Raw genomic sequence first — 18,491 nt, 5'->3', positions numbered from 1 at the left:
CTCCTTGGATCTTATGCTATCCCTAATTTCCCTCGTTAGCCACGGTTGAGTCACCTTCTTTGTTTTATTTTTATGCCAAACTGGGATGAACAAATTCTGTAGTTCATCCATGCAATCTTTGAATGTTTGCCATTGCCTATCCACCATCAACCCTTTGAGTGACATTCCCCAATCAATCATACCCAACTCACGCCTCATACCATCGTAGTTTCCTTTATTTAAATTCAGGACACTAGTCTCTGAGTCAACTACTTCACTCTCCATCTTAATGAAGAATTCTATCATATTATGATCGCTCCGACCCAAGGGACCTCGCACAATAAGATTGCTAATTAATCCTTTCTCATTACATAATACCCAGTCTAAGATGGCCTGATCTCTAGTTGGTTCCTCGACATATTGGTCCAGGAAACCATCCCGTATACACTCCAGGAATTCCTCCTCCACAGTATTGTTACTAATTTGGTTAGCCCAATCTATATGTAGATTAAAGTCACCCATGATAACTGCCGTGCCCTTATTGCACACTTCTCTAATTTCCCTTTTAATGCCATCCCCGACCTCCGCATTACCCTCATTTGCAAAGCACCTACTATACTAGGTTCATCTTAAGAGAACAAAGATAACCCCTGGCTTATTTTCTGCACTACTAACCGTCTCGTTCAACCCCTCTCCCTTACCCACTCTATCCTCAGCTCTAACAAGTGCGAGGAGCTCCTGGACTTCTTTGACAGAGATGGAGGCCATCCATTCAACTGACACTGCTGACAGTAGAGAGAAAGGATCTTAGCTCTGAAAATCAAGTAGTAGAATCAGTTTGGGTGGAGTTAAGAAACAACAAGGGGCAGAAAACATTGATGGAGTTGTTTATTGGCCCCCAAACAGTAGTTGTAATGTAGGGCAGAGTTTAAAATCAGGAAATTAGAGGCGCATGTAACAAGGGTAATACAGTAATCATGGGGGACTGTAATCTACATATAGACTGGGCAAACCAAAGTTGCAGTAATACTGTGGAGGACAAATTCATGGAATGTATGCAAGATAGTTTTCTAGATCAGTATGTTGAGGAACCGACGAGGGAACAGGCTATTTTAGATCTAATATTGTGCAACGAGAAAGGGTTAATTAAGAACCTTGTAGTAAAAGGGCCTTTAGGGAAGAGTGACCATAATATGATAGAATTTTATATTGAGTTTGAAAGTGATTTAGTTAAATCTGAAACTAGGGTCTTAAATCTAAACAAAGCAAACTACGTAGGTATGAGGGGCGAGTTGGATTGGGAAACTACATTAAAAGGTATGATGGTAGACAAGCAATGGCTAGCATTTAAAGAATTAATACATCATTTACAACAAATATACATTCCTTTAAGGCATAAAAACCCCACAGGAAAAGTGGTCCAACCATGGCTAACAAGAGAAGTTAAAGATAGTATTAGATCAAAGGAAGAAGCTTATGATGTTGCCAAAAATAGTACGCCCGAGGATTGGGAGGATTTTTAGAATTCAGCAAAGGAGGACCAAGAAATTGATTAAGAAAGGGAAAATAGAATGAGAGTAAACTAGCGAGAGACATAAAAACAGTCTGTAAAAGCTTAGAGTCTTAGGCCTAGAAATTGGGTACAGCCCCGCTTGAGGCGTTAGAACTGGCGCTGCGCAAAGTTTATAGCCAGATGAAACTTATCCTGGCGAGATATTGGGTTGCATCGCCCCCAAAGGGGATTGAGGCGCGAACTCAGACGTTGCACGGGGCTCCCAGGGCGCAAAAGTTCAGGCGCTACCCAATATCGGCGCAGACAGGCGCAGCGCAGGTGATCTCAATTACCGGAAACCACGAGACTTCCAGGCGCCGGCCGGCTCTTAAAAGGGGTGGGTCAGTCAGCCTGAGCTGCCACACCCAACGCCCTCTAGGCCTCAGAAACGGCGCTCGCCCTTCTCTGGCGCAAGAAACTTGGTCAGGATGGAGGTGGTGAGAAAGAGAGCAGAGCGCTTCAGCACGGAGGCTCTGGACCAGTTGGTGTCTGCAGTTGAGCGCCGTCGAGATGTTCTGTATCCTGACAATGGCAAGAGGCCGAATCAAAAGGCTTACCGGCGATCTTGGAGGGAGGTTTCTCAGAGGGTCAACTCCAACAACATGGCGACCAGGACCCCTGTTCAGTGCAGGAAGAAATTCAACGACCTCACTCAGGTCGTTAGGGTGAGTGCTGGTTATGCAAACTTCCGATTCCCTCCCTCTGCACCTGACTTCGAGCACCCTGTTGCCATGATGCCCCAATGGCCATCTGTCAGCAAGCACCCATGGCCCTTTCCAGGCACACACATGGACATTTCACTCAAGGCCACATGCAAGGGCTCTTGCACCATGGGGGGCATGCGATGATCTCTCAAGGCCTCATGTTACAGAACTTCCCCTTCTTTCCCCTGCAGTCCAAGCTGGTGGCGAGGCAAAAGGACCAGACTCGAACCGGTGGCGGGCCTCCACAAGTCGTCACTCTAACGGATCTCGAGGAGAGAGTGCGCCAGATTCTTGGAGGACGTCTGTCTGGTCCTGTTGCCACTGCAGCTGCCGACCCCATTTCCGGCAGCGAGGGTAAGGCTCACTCCTTTTTCAGCTGTTTCCTTCCACTTGGTCACCCCGCCAGCATGCTTCCTCAGTGTGCAGCCATGTCAGAGCCTTGCCGCAATCTGGCATGCCTTTCCGCCAACCTGTCCTTTTGCTAAAGCCACTCTTCCACCTCCCTGCTTTCAGATGATGCATCACCAACTCGGGCTCAACGCCCTGAAGCTGCCAGTGCCAGTGCCTCCGGAGGCGAGGATCAGGAGGAAGCCGGACCATCCGTTCCAATCTCGGGGGAGCATATACATCTACAGACTGGGGATAGTAGTTCCCTGGAGGGGAGGGGGGGGGTGCTCTGAGGATCAGCCAGTTGCTGGAACAAGCGGCATGCAGCAACGCAAGGGGGGTAGGCAAGTTCGGCCACCGTTTCCCCGGAGGGCAAGGCAGGTAGTGATGACTGCTGCACAGAGTGCAGAGGAGGTGCGTCGCCTGGCTGAAATGAGCACCCAGGCCCGGCTCAGGCACACTGAGCTGATGGCTGCAGTGGGGAGGATGCCTCAGTCAATAGATACACTGGCAGAGAGTGTGTTGGACGTCGGGGCAACAATGGAGAGGACTCTCCAGGGCTTTGGGGCAACAATGGAGAGGACTCTCGAGGGCTTCGGGCCAACAATGGAGAGGACTGTGCAGGGCTTCGAGGCCGCTGTGGAAAGGACTGTTCAGGGCTTCGGACAATCCCTGGAAAGGTCTGTCCAGGGCTTGTCCGAGGCAGTGGAGCGGTCGGCACCAGCCTTGTCCGAAGCAATGGAAAGAACTGTCCAGGGCTTCTCCGAAGCACTGGCACCTGGCTCACAGGTCCTCACTGCTGCCACGCAGTCACTTGCCGGCCTCATCCACACCCAGATTGAGGCAACGCGAACTCTCACTGCAGCCACCCTATCTGCATCAGCTAGGATCACCCCGGGCCCTTCCAGTCCCATACAAGGCCAGGAATCAGTGGAGCATGCGATTGTGGTGGATGAGCCGAGCCGGTCCCCTCAGAGAGCCAGTGTGCCGTCCGACCATGGTGCAGGTGTCCTCTCTCGGCAGGTGACCATTGCACATGCCAGCGCTGGTACGTCTGCAGTGCAGCTGCCACCACCTGCAGGGCACACTGCTTCCAGCCATGCTCAGATCAAGCATCCTGCGTCCGCACCCTCCAAGCCCAGAGGTCGGCCAGGCCATCCCTCAGGGGCTTCTGCGCTTCCACACAGTCAGCAGGCGTCCCCCGGCCTTCGCCCCGCCACTGGGGTTCAATTACGTAGGAGCAGCAGGGAGGGAAGGGGCTGACCGTGAAAGAGAAGTCGTTCTCCATCAAGGGGCCAGCAGTAGAGGGAGGTGCTGAGATGTTTCTTTGGCCAAATTCAAGGACACCCTCACCTGTTGTAATTGTTGGAAATGGTTTGTTTAGTTTTGCGGCTTTGCCGAAGAGTTAACTGTTATTTTGTTAGTTATGGTTTCTGTTGACATGACGTTGTTTTGCTGTAATGAAAGACTTGTGACAATAAAGAGAAGTTTTAATGTGCTATGGTGCACGTGACTAATTACAGTGATGCTGGCCTTCAGAGGCTTTCAAACATCCAAAGTGCGCAAGAGTAAAGACACTCATCATTCCGCCAGAGGGGCCTCGATAAGAGTCCTGATGAGCCTCTGACGGATGGCCCTTCCACTTTCAGGAGCCCTTCCATCTTCCTCCTCTTCCTCGTCCGCATGCTCCTCCGCCTGCTTCTCCAGGGTCAGAGGGAAGATGATGAATTGCCGCCTTCGCCTATAAAGGGCAGCTGTAACTTGCCGGATGCAACAGTGCACTGCAACCTGAGAGATATTCGCAATGTCCCCAGTGGCTGACTGAAAGGATCCGTTGCCATAAAAATTGAGGGCAACAGTCAGTTTAACAGCCGACAGAGAGGTCCTGCACCGTAGACGCGGCTGCAGATTCTCAGCAAGCAGGTAGCACAGCTCAGTAACAACGTCCCTCCCGATTCGGAGCCTTCGCACACACTGCTCCTCCGACATGTCAAGGTATGACACCTGCTGCCTAAAGACCCTCGCAGCATACCCTCGGATTGGCCGACCTCCATTGCCCCTCCTCCTTCTGGCCAATCCTGGCCCTCTCTCCCGCCGTCTCTCTGCCCCTTCATAGTGTTCGGCCATGAGGCCGTCGCCCTCCAAAGCATCTCCCATTCCGATGCCAGTTGGTCAAAAGGCCGTTAGGTCTAGTGCTCCAACTGCTCCGGACAGGTTTGAGGGTCCCAAGTACTCTAATGCTAAATTCCAAAAACTCTGCTCCACAGTAGCTCACCAACTCTCTCCACCAACGATCGCAATGAACAGGCCAAGTGGCTGAAGCTTCTATACTCGAGCTGTCCCCTTTAAATAGCGCCCCCCGACTCCGAGAAGGGCCTGCTAACGCTCCTTCAAACTGTCACTAATAGCGCAATGCGTAAAGGCTCCGGGCGCCACCCAATATCCGCTCAGGCGCCCCTAAAAGGCGTTGCACAATGAAATGACGTCATGATCTGCTTGCGCTCGCGGGCGCGCGCAAACACTTAGCGCAGGCGTTAAATGTATAGTCAATATGGGAGTTGTCGCTATCTTCATTGAGCCCGCCCCAACATTAGGTAACGCCCCAATTCTCGGTCTCTTTAGGCGCTAACCGCTGGCGCAAACAACCGAATTTCTAGGCCATAGAGTCATACAGCACAGAAAGAGGCCCTTCGGCCCATCGCATCCGCACCGGCCATCAGGCCCTGTCTAATCTATAGGTATGTAAAAAGGAAAAGATTAGCGAAAGTAAATGTGGGTCCCTTACAGGCTGAGACAGGAGAAATTAAAATGGGGAATAAGGAAATGGCAGAGAATATAAACAAATACTGTGTGTCTGTCTTCATGGTTGAAGATGCAAAAAACTTCCAGGAAATAGTGGAGAACCAAGACTCTAGCGAGAATGAGGAACTGAATGAAATTAGTATTAGTAAAAAAAATAGTACTGAAGAAATTAATGGGACTGAAAGCCGATAAATCTCCTGGGCCTGATGGCCTACATCCTAGGGTTTTGAAAGAGGTGGCTATAGAGATAGTGGATGCATTGGTTGTCATTTTCCAAAATTCCATAGATTCAAGAACGGTTCCTGCAGATTGGAAGCTGGCAAATGTAATCCTACTATTTAAGAAAGGAGGGAGAGAGAAAAAGGGGAACTACAGACCAGTTAGCCTGACATTAGTAGTAGGGAAAATGCTACAAGCTATTAAGGGCATGGTAATTATTCAAAAATAATACAGGAAACTTTGTGCTATCCGGCACCCACGGGACCGAGCTGCTGCCGTTGCCTCAAAACTGCCGTACTCTCCAGAGTTAATGTTGAGAGATACGGAGATTCTTATCTCCATATTTGACAACAAACACTGTTGCTTAGCAACAGCTTCTAAACACTCGGGTGTGGCCCTAAAGCTCTGTAGCTGAAGCTGTTGCTATAGCTACAGACCTTGCACAGCTTGACTGTTCAAACAAAGCAAAAAAAACAAACAAAAAGAATAAAAAAACGGCTGCTGATTTTTGCCGGTGGCTCCAGATTGCCGAATAGCTCAAAGTTTCCTGTAATAGGATTCGGCAGAGGCAACACAGATTTATGAAAGGGAAATCATGTTTGACAAATCTATTAGAGCTTTTTGAGGTTGTAACTGGCAGAATAGATAAGGGGGAACCAGTGGATGTGGTGTATTTGGATTTTCAGAAGGCATTCAATAAGGTGCCACGCAAGAGGTTATTAAAAAAAATTAGGACTCATGGGATTGGGGGTGGAAAAAAATATAGGAGCAGGAGGCGGCCATTCGGCCCTTCGAGCCTGCTCCGCCATTCAGTATGATCATGGCTGATCCTCTATCTCAATACCATATTCCCGCTCTCTCCCCATAACCCTTTATGCCTTTTGTGTCTAGAAATCTATCTATCTCCTTCTTAAATATATTCAGTGACTTGGCCTCCACAGCCTTCTGTGGTAGGGAATTCCACAGGTTCACCACCCTCAGTGAAGAAATTTCTCCTCACCTCAGTCCAAAATGTCCTACCCTGTATCCTGAGACTATGACCCCTCGTTCTAGGCACCCCCCCCCAGCCAGGGGAAACATCCTCCCTCCATCCAGTCTGTCTAGCCGTCAGAATTTTATGCGTTTCAATGAGATCCCCTCTCATTCTTGTAAACTCTACTGAATACAGGCCTAGTCGACCCAATCTTTCCTCATATGACAGTCCTGCCATCCCAGGAATCAGTCTGGTGAACCTTTGCTACACTCCCTCTATGGCAAGTATATCCTTTCTTAGGTAAGGAGACCAAAACTGCACACAGTACTCAGGTGTGGTCTCACCAAGGCCCTGGATAAGACATCCTTGCTCCTGTACTCAAATCCTCTTGCAATGAAGGCCAACATACCATTTGCCTTCCTAACCAATTGCTGCACCTGCATGTTTGCTTTCAGTGACTGGTGTACAAGGTCACCCAGGTCCCTCTGTACATCAACATTTTCCAATCCATCACTATTTAAATGGAGTGGGCCTTTGGCGTAGCGGTAGCATCCCCGCCACTGGGCCAGAAGGCGTAGGGTTTCGAACCCCGCCCCAGACAGTCCCGGCAAGTGGAGTCGGAGCTCCGGCTCTAAATTCTGGGTTGACATCCAGCGGGATACTTGCGTCCGTGGGTGTGGGTGGCCCCCCCCCCCCCCCTCGTATGGGTTGTGGGAGCCCGTAAAACCCTCCCGCCATAGGACTAACCACCCTAATGGCTGGTACGAAGATGGTTACGGTCACGGAAGGAGCATTAATTGCAGCCAGAAATCCTTCCACCACTTCATACAGTTCCCCAAAGGGAACAGTGTGAAGACACGTACGACGACGACTATTTAAATAATACTCTGCCTTTCTGTTTTCCTACCAAAGTGGATAACTTCACACTCATCCATGTTATACTGCATCGGCCATGTATTTGCCCACTCGCTCAACTTGTCTAAATCGCCTTGAAGCCTCTTTGCATCCTCCTCACAACTCACAATCCCACCTAGTTTCGTGTCGTCAGCAAACTTGGAAATATTACATTTGGTTCCCTCATCCAAATCATTGATATATATTGTGAACAGCTGGGGCCCAAGCACTGATCCCTGCGGTACCCCACTAGTCACCAGCTGCCATCACGAAAAAGACCTATTTATTCTTACTCTGTTTCCTGTCTGTTAACCAATTTTCAATCCATGTCAGTATATTACTCCCAATCCCATGTGCTTTAATTTTGCACACTAACCTCTTATGTGGGACTTTATCAAAGGCCTTCTGAAAATCCAAATACACTACACCCACTGGTTCTCCCTTATCTATTCTACCAGTTACATCCTCAAAAAACTCCAGTAGATTTGTCAAATACAATTTCCCATTCATAAATCCATGTTGACTTTGTCTAATCCCGTTGATATTTTCTAAGTGTCCTGTTATCACATCCTTTATAATAGACTCTAGCATTTTCCCAACTACTGATGTTAGGCTAGCCGGTCTGTAGTTCCCTGTTTTCTCTCTCCCTGCTTTTTTAAATAGTGGGGTTACATTTGCCACCCTCCAATCTGCAGGAACTATTGCATAATCTATAGAATGTTGGAAGATGACAACCAATGCATCCACTATTTCCATGGCTACCTCTTCGATTACTCTGGGATGCAGATTATCAAGCCCTGGGGCTTCATCGGCTTTCAGTCCCATTAATTTCTCCAGCACTTTTTTTTTTTTAAACTAAAACTAATTTCCTTCAATTCCTCCTTCTCACTAGACCCTTGATTCCCTAGTATTTCTGGGAAGTTATTTGTGTCCTCTTCCATGAAGACAGAACCAAAGTATTTGTTTAATTGCTCTGCCATTTCCTTGTTCCCCATTATAAATTCTCCCGTTTCTGACCGTCTTCACTAATCTTTTTCTTTTTACACACTTGTAGAAGCTTTTACAATCCGCTTTTATGTTCCTTGCAAGTTTACTCTCAAACTCTATTTTTCCCCTCTTAATCAATCTTTTGGTCCTTTTTTGCTGAACTCTAAACTGCTCCCAATCCTCAGGCTTGCTACTTTTTCTGGCAACTTTATATGACTCCTCTTTGGATCTAATACTATCCTTAATTTCTTTTGTTAGCCATGGTTGGGCCGCTTTTCCTTTTGTGTTTTTGCGCCAGAAAGGAATGTATAACTGTTGCAATGCATGCATTCGATCCTTAAATGTTAGCCATTGCCTATCCACCATCCTGCCTTTTAATGAATCTCCCCAATCTATCATAGCCAACGCACTCCTCATACCTTCGTAGTTTCCTTTTTTTAGATTTAGGACCCTAGTTTCGGATTGGACTACTGTACTTCACTTTCCATCTTAATGAAGAATTCTATCATGTTATGGTCACTCTTAAAGGACCCCGCACAACAAGATTATTAATTAACCCCTTCTCATTGCACAATACCCAATCTAGGATAGCCTGTTTCCTAGTTGGCTCCTCAACATACTGGTCTAAAAAACCATCTCATACACACTCCAGGAATTCATCCTCCACAGTGTTATTGCTAATTTGGTTTGGCCAGTCTATATGTAGATTGAAGTCACCCATGATTTCTGTAGTACCCTTGTTACATGCATCTCTAATTTCCTGTTTGATGCCATCCCCTACATTACCACTACTGTTTGGAGGCCTATAGACAACTCCCACCAATGTTTTCTGTCCCTTGATGCTTCTTGGCTCCACCGAGACTGATTCTACATCTTTATTTTCTGAGCTAATATCCTTTCTCACTATTGCTCCGATTTCATCCTTCACTAACGTCACCCCACCTCCTTTTCCTTTTTGCCTGTCCTTCCTAAATATCGAATATCCTTGGATATTCAGCTCCCAGATTTGGTCACCCTGCAGCCATGTCTCCATAATATACTAGCATGATTGAGGATTGGTTAACCGACAAAAAAACGAGTAGGAATGAACGGGTGATTTTTGGGTTGGTAGGCTGTAACTAGCGGGGTACCACAAGGATCAGTGCTTGGGCCTCAGCTATTCACAATGTACATCAATGATTTGGATGAGGGGACCAAATGCAATATATCCAAATTTGCTGAATATACAAAGCTGGGTGGGAATGTAAGTTGTGAGGGAGGATGCAAGGAGGCTTCAAGGGGATATAGACAGGCTAAGTGAGTGGGCAAAAACATGGCAAATGGAATATAATGTGGAAAAATGTGAAGTTATCCACTTTGATAGGAAAAATAGAAAAGCAGAGTATTTTTTAAATGGTGAGAGATTGGGAAATGTTGGTGTTCAGAGGGACCTGGGTATCCTTGTACATGAATCACTGAAAGTTAACATGCAGGTACAGCAAGAAAGGAGGAAAGCAAATGGTATGTTGGCCTTTATCACAAGAGGATTTGAATATAAGAGTAAAGACATATTACTGCAATTATATGGGGCCCTGGTGAGACCACACCTGGAGTATTGAGTACAGTTTTGGTCGACTTACCTAAGGAAGGATATACTTGCCACAGAGGGAGTGCAACGAAGGTTCACCAGACTGGTTCCTGGGATGGGGGGATTGTCCTATGAGGAGAGATTGAGTAGACTAGGCCTATATTCTCTAGAGTTCAGAAGAATAAGAGGTGATCGCATTGAAACATACTAAATTCTTACAGGACTTGACAGAGTAGATGCAGGGAGGATGTTTTCCCCTGGCTGGGGAGTCTAGAACCAGGGGTCACAGTCTCAGAATAAGGGGTCGGCCATTTAGGACTGAGATGAGGAGAAATTTCTTCACTCAGAGGGTGGTGACTCTTTGGAATTCTCTACCCCAGAGGGCTGTGGAGGCTCACTTGTTGAATATATTCAAGACAGAGATTGATACATTTTTGAATATTAAGGGAATCAAGGGATATGGTGATAAGAACATAAGAAATAGGAGCAGGAGTAGGCCAATCGGCCCCTCGAGCCTGCTCCGCCATTCAATAAGATCATGGCTGATCTGATCCTAACCGCCAATCTACTATCACAGAACTATCTCCTGAATCTAACAGAATTAGACACACGAAATAGGAGCAGGATCAGGCTACACGGCCCCTGGGCCCGCTCCGCTACCCACAGGGCCATGTCCGATCCGAACCTAGACTCATGTCCAAATTCCTGCCCGCTCCCCGTAACCCTTAATTCCCTTTACTTCTAGGAAACTGTCTATTTCTGTTTTAAATTTATGTAATGATGTAGCTTCTACAGCTTTTTGGGGCAGCATATTCCATGGACCTACCACCCTGAGTGAAGTAGTTCCTCCTCATCTCAGTTTTGAAAGAGCAGCCCCTTATTTTAAGACTATGCCCCCTAGTTCTAGTTTCACCCATCATCGGGAACATCCTCCCCACATCCACCCGATCCAACCCCTTCACAATCTTATATGTTGCAATAAGATCGCCTCTCATTCTTCTGAACTCCAATGAGTAGAGTCCCAATCTACTCAACCTCTCCTCATATGTCCATCCCCTCATCCCCGGGATTAACCGAGTGAACCTTCTTTGTACTGACTCGAGAGCAAGTATGTCCTTTCTTAAGTATGGACACCAAAACTGTACGCAGTATTCCAGGTGCGGTCTCACCAATACCTTGTACAACTGAAGCAATACCTCCCTATTTTTATATTCTATCCCCCTAGCAATGAAAGCCAACATTCCATTGGCCTTCTTAATCACTTGCTGCACCTGTATACTAACCTTTTGAGTTTCGTGCACCAGGACCCCCAGATCCCTTTGTACTTCAGTACTTTCCAGTTTCTTGCCATTAAGATAATAACTTGCTCTACGATTTTTCCTGCCAAAGTGCATAACCTCACACTTTCCAGTATTGTATTCCATCTGCCAAATCTCTGCCCACTTACTTAGCCTGTCTATGTCCCCTTGCAGGTTTTTTATGTCCTCCTCACTCACTACTTTCCCTCCCATCTTAGTATCATCTGCAAACTTTGATATGTTACACTCGGTCCCCTCCTCCAAATCGTTAATATAGATTGTAAAGAGTTGGGAACCCAGCACTGACCCCTGCGGAACACCACTAGTTACTGATTGCCAGTCTGAGAATGAACCATTTATCCCAACTCTCTGCCTTCTGTTAGATAGCCAATCCTCTATCCATGCCAGAATATTACCCCCAATCCCGTGATTTTTTATCTTAAGCAATAATCTTTTGTGTGGCACCTTGTCAAATGCCTTTTGGAAGTCTAAATACACTACGTCCACTGGTTCCCCTTTATCCACCCTATACGTTACTTCCTCAAAGAACTCCAGCAAATTTGTCAAACATGACTTCCCCTTCATAAAACCATGCTGACTTTGCCCTATTAAATTATGATTATCCAAACGTCCTGTTACTGTCTCCTTAATAATGGACTCCAAAATTTTACCTACCACAGATGTTAGGCTAACTGGTCTATAGTTTCCAGCCTTCTGTCTACTGCCCTTTTTAAATAAGGGTGCTACATTAGCAGTTTTCCAGTCTGCCGGGACCTTTGCCGAGTCCAGGGAGTTTTGGAAAATTATTACCAATGCATCCACAATCCCCACCGCCACTTCCCTCAAGACCCTAGGATATAAGCCATCAGGTCCAGGTGATTTATCCGCCTTGAGTCCCATTATTTTACCGAGTACCACTTCCTTAGTGATTTTGATCGTGTTTAGCTCCTCCCCCCCTTTAGCCCCCTGTTTGTCCAGTGTTGGGATATTCTTAGTGTCTTCTACTGTAAAGACTGATGTAAAATATTCATTCAGTGTTTTTGCCATCTCCATATTTCCCACCATTAATTTCCCGGTCTCATCCTCTAAGGGACCAACATTTACTTTAGCCACCCTTTTTCTTTTTATATAACTATAAAAACTCTTACTATCTGTTTTTATATTTTTTGCTAATTTACTTTCATAATCTATCTTCTCTTTCTTAATCAATCTTTTTGTTATTTTTTGCTGTCTTTTAAAGTTTTCCCAATCCTCTATCCTCCCACTAGATTTGGCTACCTTATATGCCCTTGTTTTTAGTCGAATACTATCCTTAATTTCTTTACTTAGCCACGGATGGCTGTCCTTTCTTTTACACCCTTTTCTTCTCAGTGGAATATATATTTTTTGGAAGTTGTAAAATAACTCCTTAAATGTACACCACTGATCATGTATCGTCTTACCCTTTAATCCATTTTCCCAATCCACTCTACTCTACTCTACTCAATTCCGCTCTCATACCTTCATAGTCTCCTTTATTCAAGCTTAGCACGCTTGTTTGAGATCCAACCTTCTCACCTAATTGAATATGGAATTCAACCATGTTATGGTCACTTATTCCAAGGGGATCCTTTACTGGGACATTTTTAATTAATCCCGTCTCGTTACACAGGACCAGATCTAAGGTTGCTTGCCCCCTGGTCGGTTCAGTTACATACTGCTCAAGAAACCCATCCCTAATACACTCAATGAACTCATCCTCAAGGCTGCCCTGCCCAATTTGATTTGTCCAATTAATATGATAGTTAAAATCCCCCATAATTATAGATGTTCCCTTATTACAAGCCTCAACTATTTCCTGATTGATACTCCGTCCAACAGAGTTGCCACTGTTCGGAGGCCTATAGACTACGCCCACTAGTGTTTTTTTCCCCCTTATTATTCCTTACCTCCACCCAAACTGTTTCATTATCCTGATCTTTTGACCCAATATCATTTCTCTGTATTAGTGATTCCTTCCTTTATTAACATAGCCACCCCACCTCCCCTTCCTTCCTGCCTGTCCTTCCTGATCGTTAAATAACCTGGTACGTTTAATTCCCAGGCATTGTCACCCTGCAGCCATGTTTCTGTAATGGCCACAAGATCATACCCATATGTAGTTATTTGTGCCATTAACTCGTCTATTTTGTTACGAATGCTACGTGCATTCAGATAGAGAACTTTCAAAGATGTTTTGTGACACTTAGTTCCTGCTTTTGCCCTTTTTATTACTTTACCTTTTACTCCATACCTTCTGCCCCTTCCTGACACGCTCTGGTTTTTAATTTCCCCACTGCTACCTAAGTCTATGACCTTCTCTGTTGTCATTTTTAGGATTTGCTCTCTAGGAACCTCCCCCCCACTAGTTAGTTTAAAGCCCTCTCTACAGCCCTTGTTATATGATCCGCCAGGACTCTAGTCCCAGCACTGGCCAAGTGAAGCCCGTCCCAACGGAACAGCTCCCTCCTGCCCCAGTACTGGTGCCAGTGTCCCAGGAAGCAAAACCCATTTCTCCCACACCAGTCTTTGAGCCACGCATTTAACTCTCTAATTTTATTTGTCCTAGTCAAATTCGCTCGTGGCTCAGGTAATAATCCCTTGTGGTTCTGTTTTTTAATTTGACCCCTAGCTGCTCAAACTCCCTCAGCAGAACCTCCTTCCTTGTCCTATCTATGTCGTTGGTACCAACATGGACCACGACAACTGGATCCTCCCCCTCCCACTCCAAGTTTCTCTCCAGTCCAGAGGAGATGTCCTTAACCCTGGCACCGGGCAGGCAACACAGCCTTCGAGACTCTCGCTCTCGGCTGCAAAGAACTCTATCTATCCCCCTAACGATACTATCCCCTACCACTACAACATTTCTTTCAACTCCCCCCACTTGAATGGCCCCCTGCTCCACGGTGCTGTGGCCAGGTTGCTCATCCTCCCTGCAGTCCCTGCTCCTGTCCCCACAGGGAGTAAGAGCCTCGAACCTGTTGGACAAGTGCAAGGGCTGCGGCTCCTCCAACACTACCTCCTGGATCCCCGTACCTGCCTCACTTCTAGTCACACCATCCTGACCCTGGCCACGGACTACATCTGCATTAATTAATCTAATTGGTGTGCCTACCTCGTGATACACAGAGTCCAGGTAACTCTCCCCCTCCCTGATGTGTCTCAGTGTTTGAAGCTCGGACTCCAGCTCTTCAACACGGAGCCGGAGTTCCTCGAGCAGCCAACACTTACTGCAAATGTGATCACCGTGAGCATCAATGGTGTTCACCAGCTCCCACATATTGCAGCAGCAACACATCACCTGATCTCCCATTCTATGTAATTAATTAAATGTATTAATATTATTCTTAAATATCCTCAGCCCCGATTCTAGATGGTGAATATCACACCTTAGAAACTATAAACCAAAGAGATTTAAGCTTAAAAGGGAGAAATACTCACCAACCAATCACTTACCCGCTTTCTGGTGACGTCACACTTGGATTACTTTTTACCTCTCTCCTCCCAGACTGGAGACTGGTACACCTTACCTGGTCTCTGGGGACTTTATAGCCCCGCTCTGCCGCTCAGGATTCCCGCCGACGCTGTGAGGCCTTACCTGGTCTCTGGGGACTTTATAGCCTCGCTCTGCCGCTCAGGATTCCCGCCGACGCTGTGAGGCCTTACCTGGTCTCTGGGGACTTTATAGCCCCGCTCTGCCGCTCAGGATTCCCACCGACGCTGTGAGGCCTTACCTGGTCTCTGGGGACTTTATAGCCTCGCTCTGCCGCTCAGGATTCCCGCCGACGCTGTGAGGCCTTACCTGGTCTCTGGGGAGTTTATAGCCTCGCTCTGCCGCTCAGGATTCCCGCCGACGCTGATAGTGCAGGAAAGTGGAGATGAGGTAGAAGATCAACCATGATCTTATTGAATGGCAGAGCAGGCTTGAAGGGACAAATGGCCTACTCCTGCTCCTATTTCTTATGTTCTTATCCAACAAGCCAAACTTCCACCCCCAAAACCTGCAACCGCCCCCCACCCCGGGGTTGCCCCACCCTATGCTTGAGCCCCTTACTCTTTAGTATCTCTCCCATTTTCCCCCATGTCCTGTCTTAGCACAACTCATCCATGAGACACATCTCCTGCACTCCTGACCTCCATTCCCACAAAACAGCTGACCACCCAACTTTCCATCCTGGCCCCATGTAAACTGACATTGTAAATGGTTCCTTCTCCCTTTCAAAACCACGGTCATCGGCCCCTCCTCAAAAATCCCATCCACCCTTGACCCCTCTGTCCCAGCAAACTACCACTACATTTCCAACCTACCTTTCCTCCCTGAAGTTCTTGAACATATTATTGCCTGCCTAATCTGTGCCCATCTTTCCAAAAATTCTGTTTGAATCTCTCCAATCAAGTTTCTGCCCCTGCCACAGCAGCAAAATAGCTCTAACCGAAGTAACAAATGACAATGTCTATGACGATGACCATGGTGCATTATCTCTCCTTATTCACCTCAACTTCTCTGCAGCCTTTGACAGTCTATGACATCATCCTGCTCCAGTAAAAGTGTGCTCACTTGGTTCCACTCTTGCATATCCAATTGTAACCAGATAATCTCTACCAATGGCTTCTCTTCCCACCCCTGCAGTAGCACAAAGATCCAACCATGGTCCCCTCCCCATCTACATGGTTGGCGACATTATCTGCAGACACAGGACCCGCTTCCACACATACATTGACAACACCCAGCTGCACTGCCACTGTACTGTCAGGCTGCTTATCCGACATCCAAGATTTAACGTATTGTAATTTCCTGCAGTTAAGCTTTGGGAAGTCTTAAACCATTGTCTTTAGTCTCTGCCACAAACTCCATACTCGCCACCTACCCAATCTCATTCCCTGTCCATTGAACTAGACCATTTGCAATTTTACTGTCCTATTCAGCCCCGAGCTGAGCTTCCAACTCCATACACGCTCAGACAGACAACTTCCTACTTCAACATAGTCTGTCTCCGCCCCTCACTCAGGCCATCTGCTGTTGAAACCCTGATCCATGCCTTCATCACCTCCAGTTTACTATTCCAATGCTTTACTGGCTGGCCTCCCATCATCCACCCTCTGTAAACTTCAGATCATACAAAATTGTATACCCGGTATCCTATGCCACACCCAGTACCTCAGACTCACTGAGCAATGTCACAAGAAATATTCTAGTGTTGAAAAAATATTTGGGTTGTCAACTAGAATATTGCTACCTTTGCGTGAAAAGAACAATTTGCAGAGGGAATGGAGAAAGAGGAGGGAGGAATGAAAAGGAAATGGGAGGGGTATGTCAAGGATTGGCAGCTGAAACCAAACTGAAAAAATAAACCCAGCAATGCGATTGGTTAATTATGTGGCTGCAGCTAACAATTTGGTATTTTAGGAAAAAAGAGTGACTGATCTCTGTTGGTTTTTGTACGAGTTCCTCTTTCCTGGTTGGTAGCTTTTTCATCTATATTTGGCATATCAACATGGTTAACTTACTAGATATGGTTATTTGACCCAATCAGAAAAGCATGCCTTGCTACTCATTTAACATATATGTATTATATATGCTATACACTGTACTTTTAATTACACATGTATATATTACGTAAACACAAACACAGCTAATGAAGGTTGAAAACAGCTTGCAGATATTTTCTTAAGCAATCCTGTCCAACCAAAACTGAAGAAAATCCTGGACAAAGAAACTCTCTAGTTTCAAAATGCCAAAATATTTAAGTATATAAAATTCACTGCAATGCAACTCTCGATAATTTACTGTTGTGTAACTTTACCTCTGTCTGCAGTATGGCAGCTCTCTGTTCCTTTGCTGTAAGCGATTCTTTGAGCACTTCCACATGTTGTTTGCTGTCTGAAAATTGGTTTGTCAGCGTTTCAAGCTTTGTCTGCAAGGCAAGAAGGTCCGTCTCCTTTCTGGAAAGCTCCTGTTTCACTTGATCAATCTAGGAAATACAAAGCACCGACTCAGTATAAAAACTACTACAAGGCCAGTTCATATGATTTTCAAGCTACTTTAACTTATTGAGACAGAACAGATGTTCAAACTTCAGCATTATGACCATAGCTTTGTTCTGATAACTTTCAGTACCAAGAATGTAATTGATTTGATGAATTTTTGAAAGTGCTTTAACAAAATCTGGAAATTATCGGCAAAGTAGACCTTACGAGTTTGGCCAAATATTTAGTGGGTTCCAGATATGTACACTTTTTGAAAAATGTAGATCAGTTTTTCACTGAATTCCAGAAACAACTCAGAGTAAAGAGTATTGTTAACATTATTGATCAACCCAACTCCTAAACGGTCCTTCACCAGTGTCAATAAACGATAGTCACAGTTGACCAAATGTGTACACAGAAACAAAGGAGATTATTGCAAATCCACCAACAATTGGGGACCTTAAATGAAATATTTTGCTGCTGATTCTGACACCTGAGAATTTCACCACTGTATTTCAAAATGTTTGATTTTCTTTTACTGAGTCTGCAGCACAGATACAGGCCATTTGGCCCAACTTAACTATGCTGACTTTTATGCTCCACACGAGCCTCGTCCACCCCTCTTCATCTAACCCGGTCAGCATACCCTTCTGTTCTTTTCTCCCTCGTGCTTATCCAGCTTCTCCTTAAAAACATTTGACCACTATAAACTCTGGTGAATGTCTGCATGAAGTAGATCAAATGGTATACTTGGTTCAAAAAAATGAAAACGCCAAATTTCTTGCCAATGCCATGCAAGAGCAGCAGTCTGCAATAATGTGAATAGCTAACAAGTGCACAGTGCTGGTCAACAGATTACAAAGTTTTATTTTTGTAAAATAAAAGTGCAGGAAAAAAGACTCCATATGGGCTTAGACTATTGACTTCTAATCGAGCTTTGTGAAATTTGCAAGAAGTTTAATTGTTCCAACTTTAATCAATTGGACGACATCGTGGTGCGGTTTCACCATTAACACACACCACCATGCAGATCCACATTCGCTCACACAGAATTTTTCGACCTAGACCCTGAAATAGTCAGTATTGACCCTGAAAGTGATAGTTATGCTGCCATCATAAGGAAGCACAGACTGATATCAGACAG

At 45.8% G+C, this 18,491-nt stretch overlaps 1 protein-coding gene across 5 annotated transcripts in view; it reads right to left on the bottom strand.

The window, feature by feature from the left end:
* The window catches only part of LOC147106110 (ELKS/Rab6-interacting/CAST family member 1-like), a 1,260,296-nt gene that overhangs the window by 1,153,718 nt on the left and 88,087 nt on the right, over positions 1-18,491 (bottom strand). For all 5 annotated transcript variants that reach the window (XM_086008889.1, XM_086008886.1, XM_086008887.1 and 2 more), the window contains one exon: positions 17,185-17,352. In XM_086008889.1, the coding sequence (XP_085865015.1) occupies positions 17,185-17,352 (168 nt within the window). The remainder of the gene's footprint in view (positions 1-17,184; positions 17,353-18,491) is intronic.

Source organism: Somniosus microcephalus, chromosome 16, assembly GCF_052327205.1.
Source record: "Somniosus microcephalus isolate GS21.2 chromosome 16, FLI_Smic_1.0, whole genome shotgun sequence".
Classification (NCBI taxonomy): Eukaryota; Metazoa; Chordata; class Chondrichthyes; order Squaliformes; family Somniosidae; genus Somniosus; species Somniosus microcephalus.
This window is presented reverse-complemented; position numbering and strand designations above follow the sequence as displayed.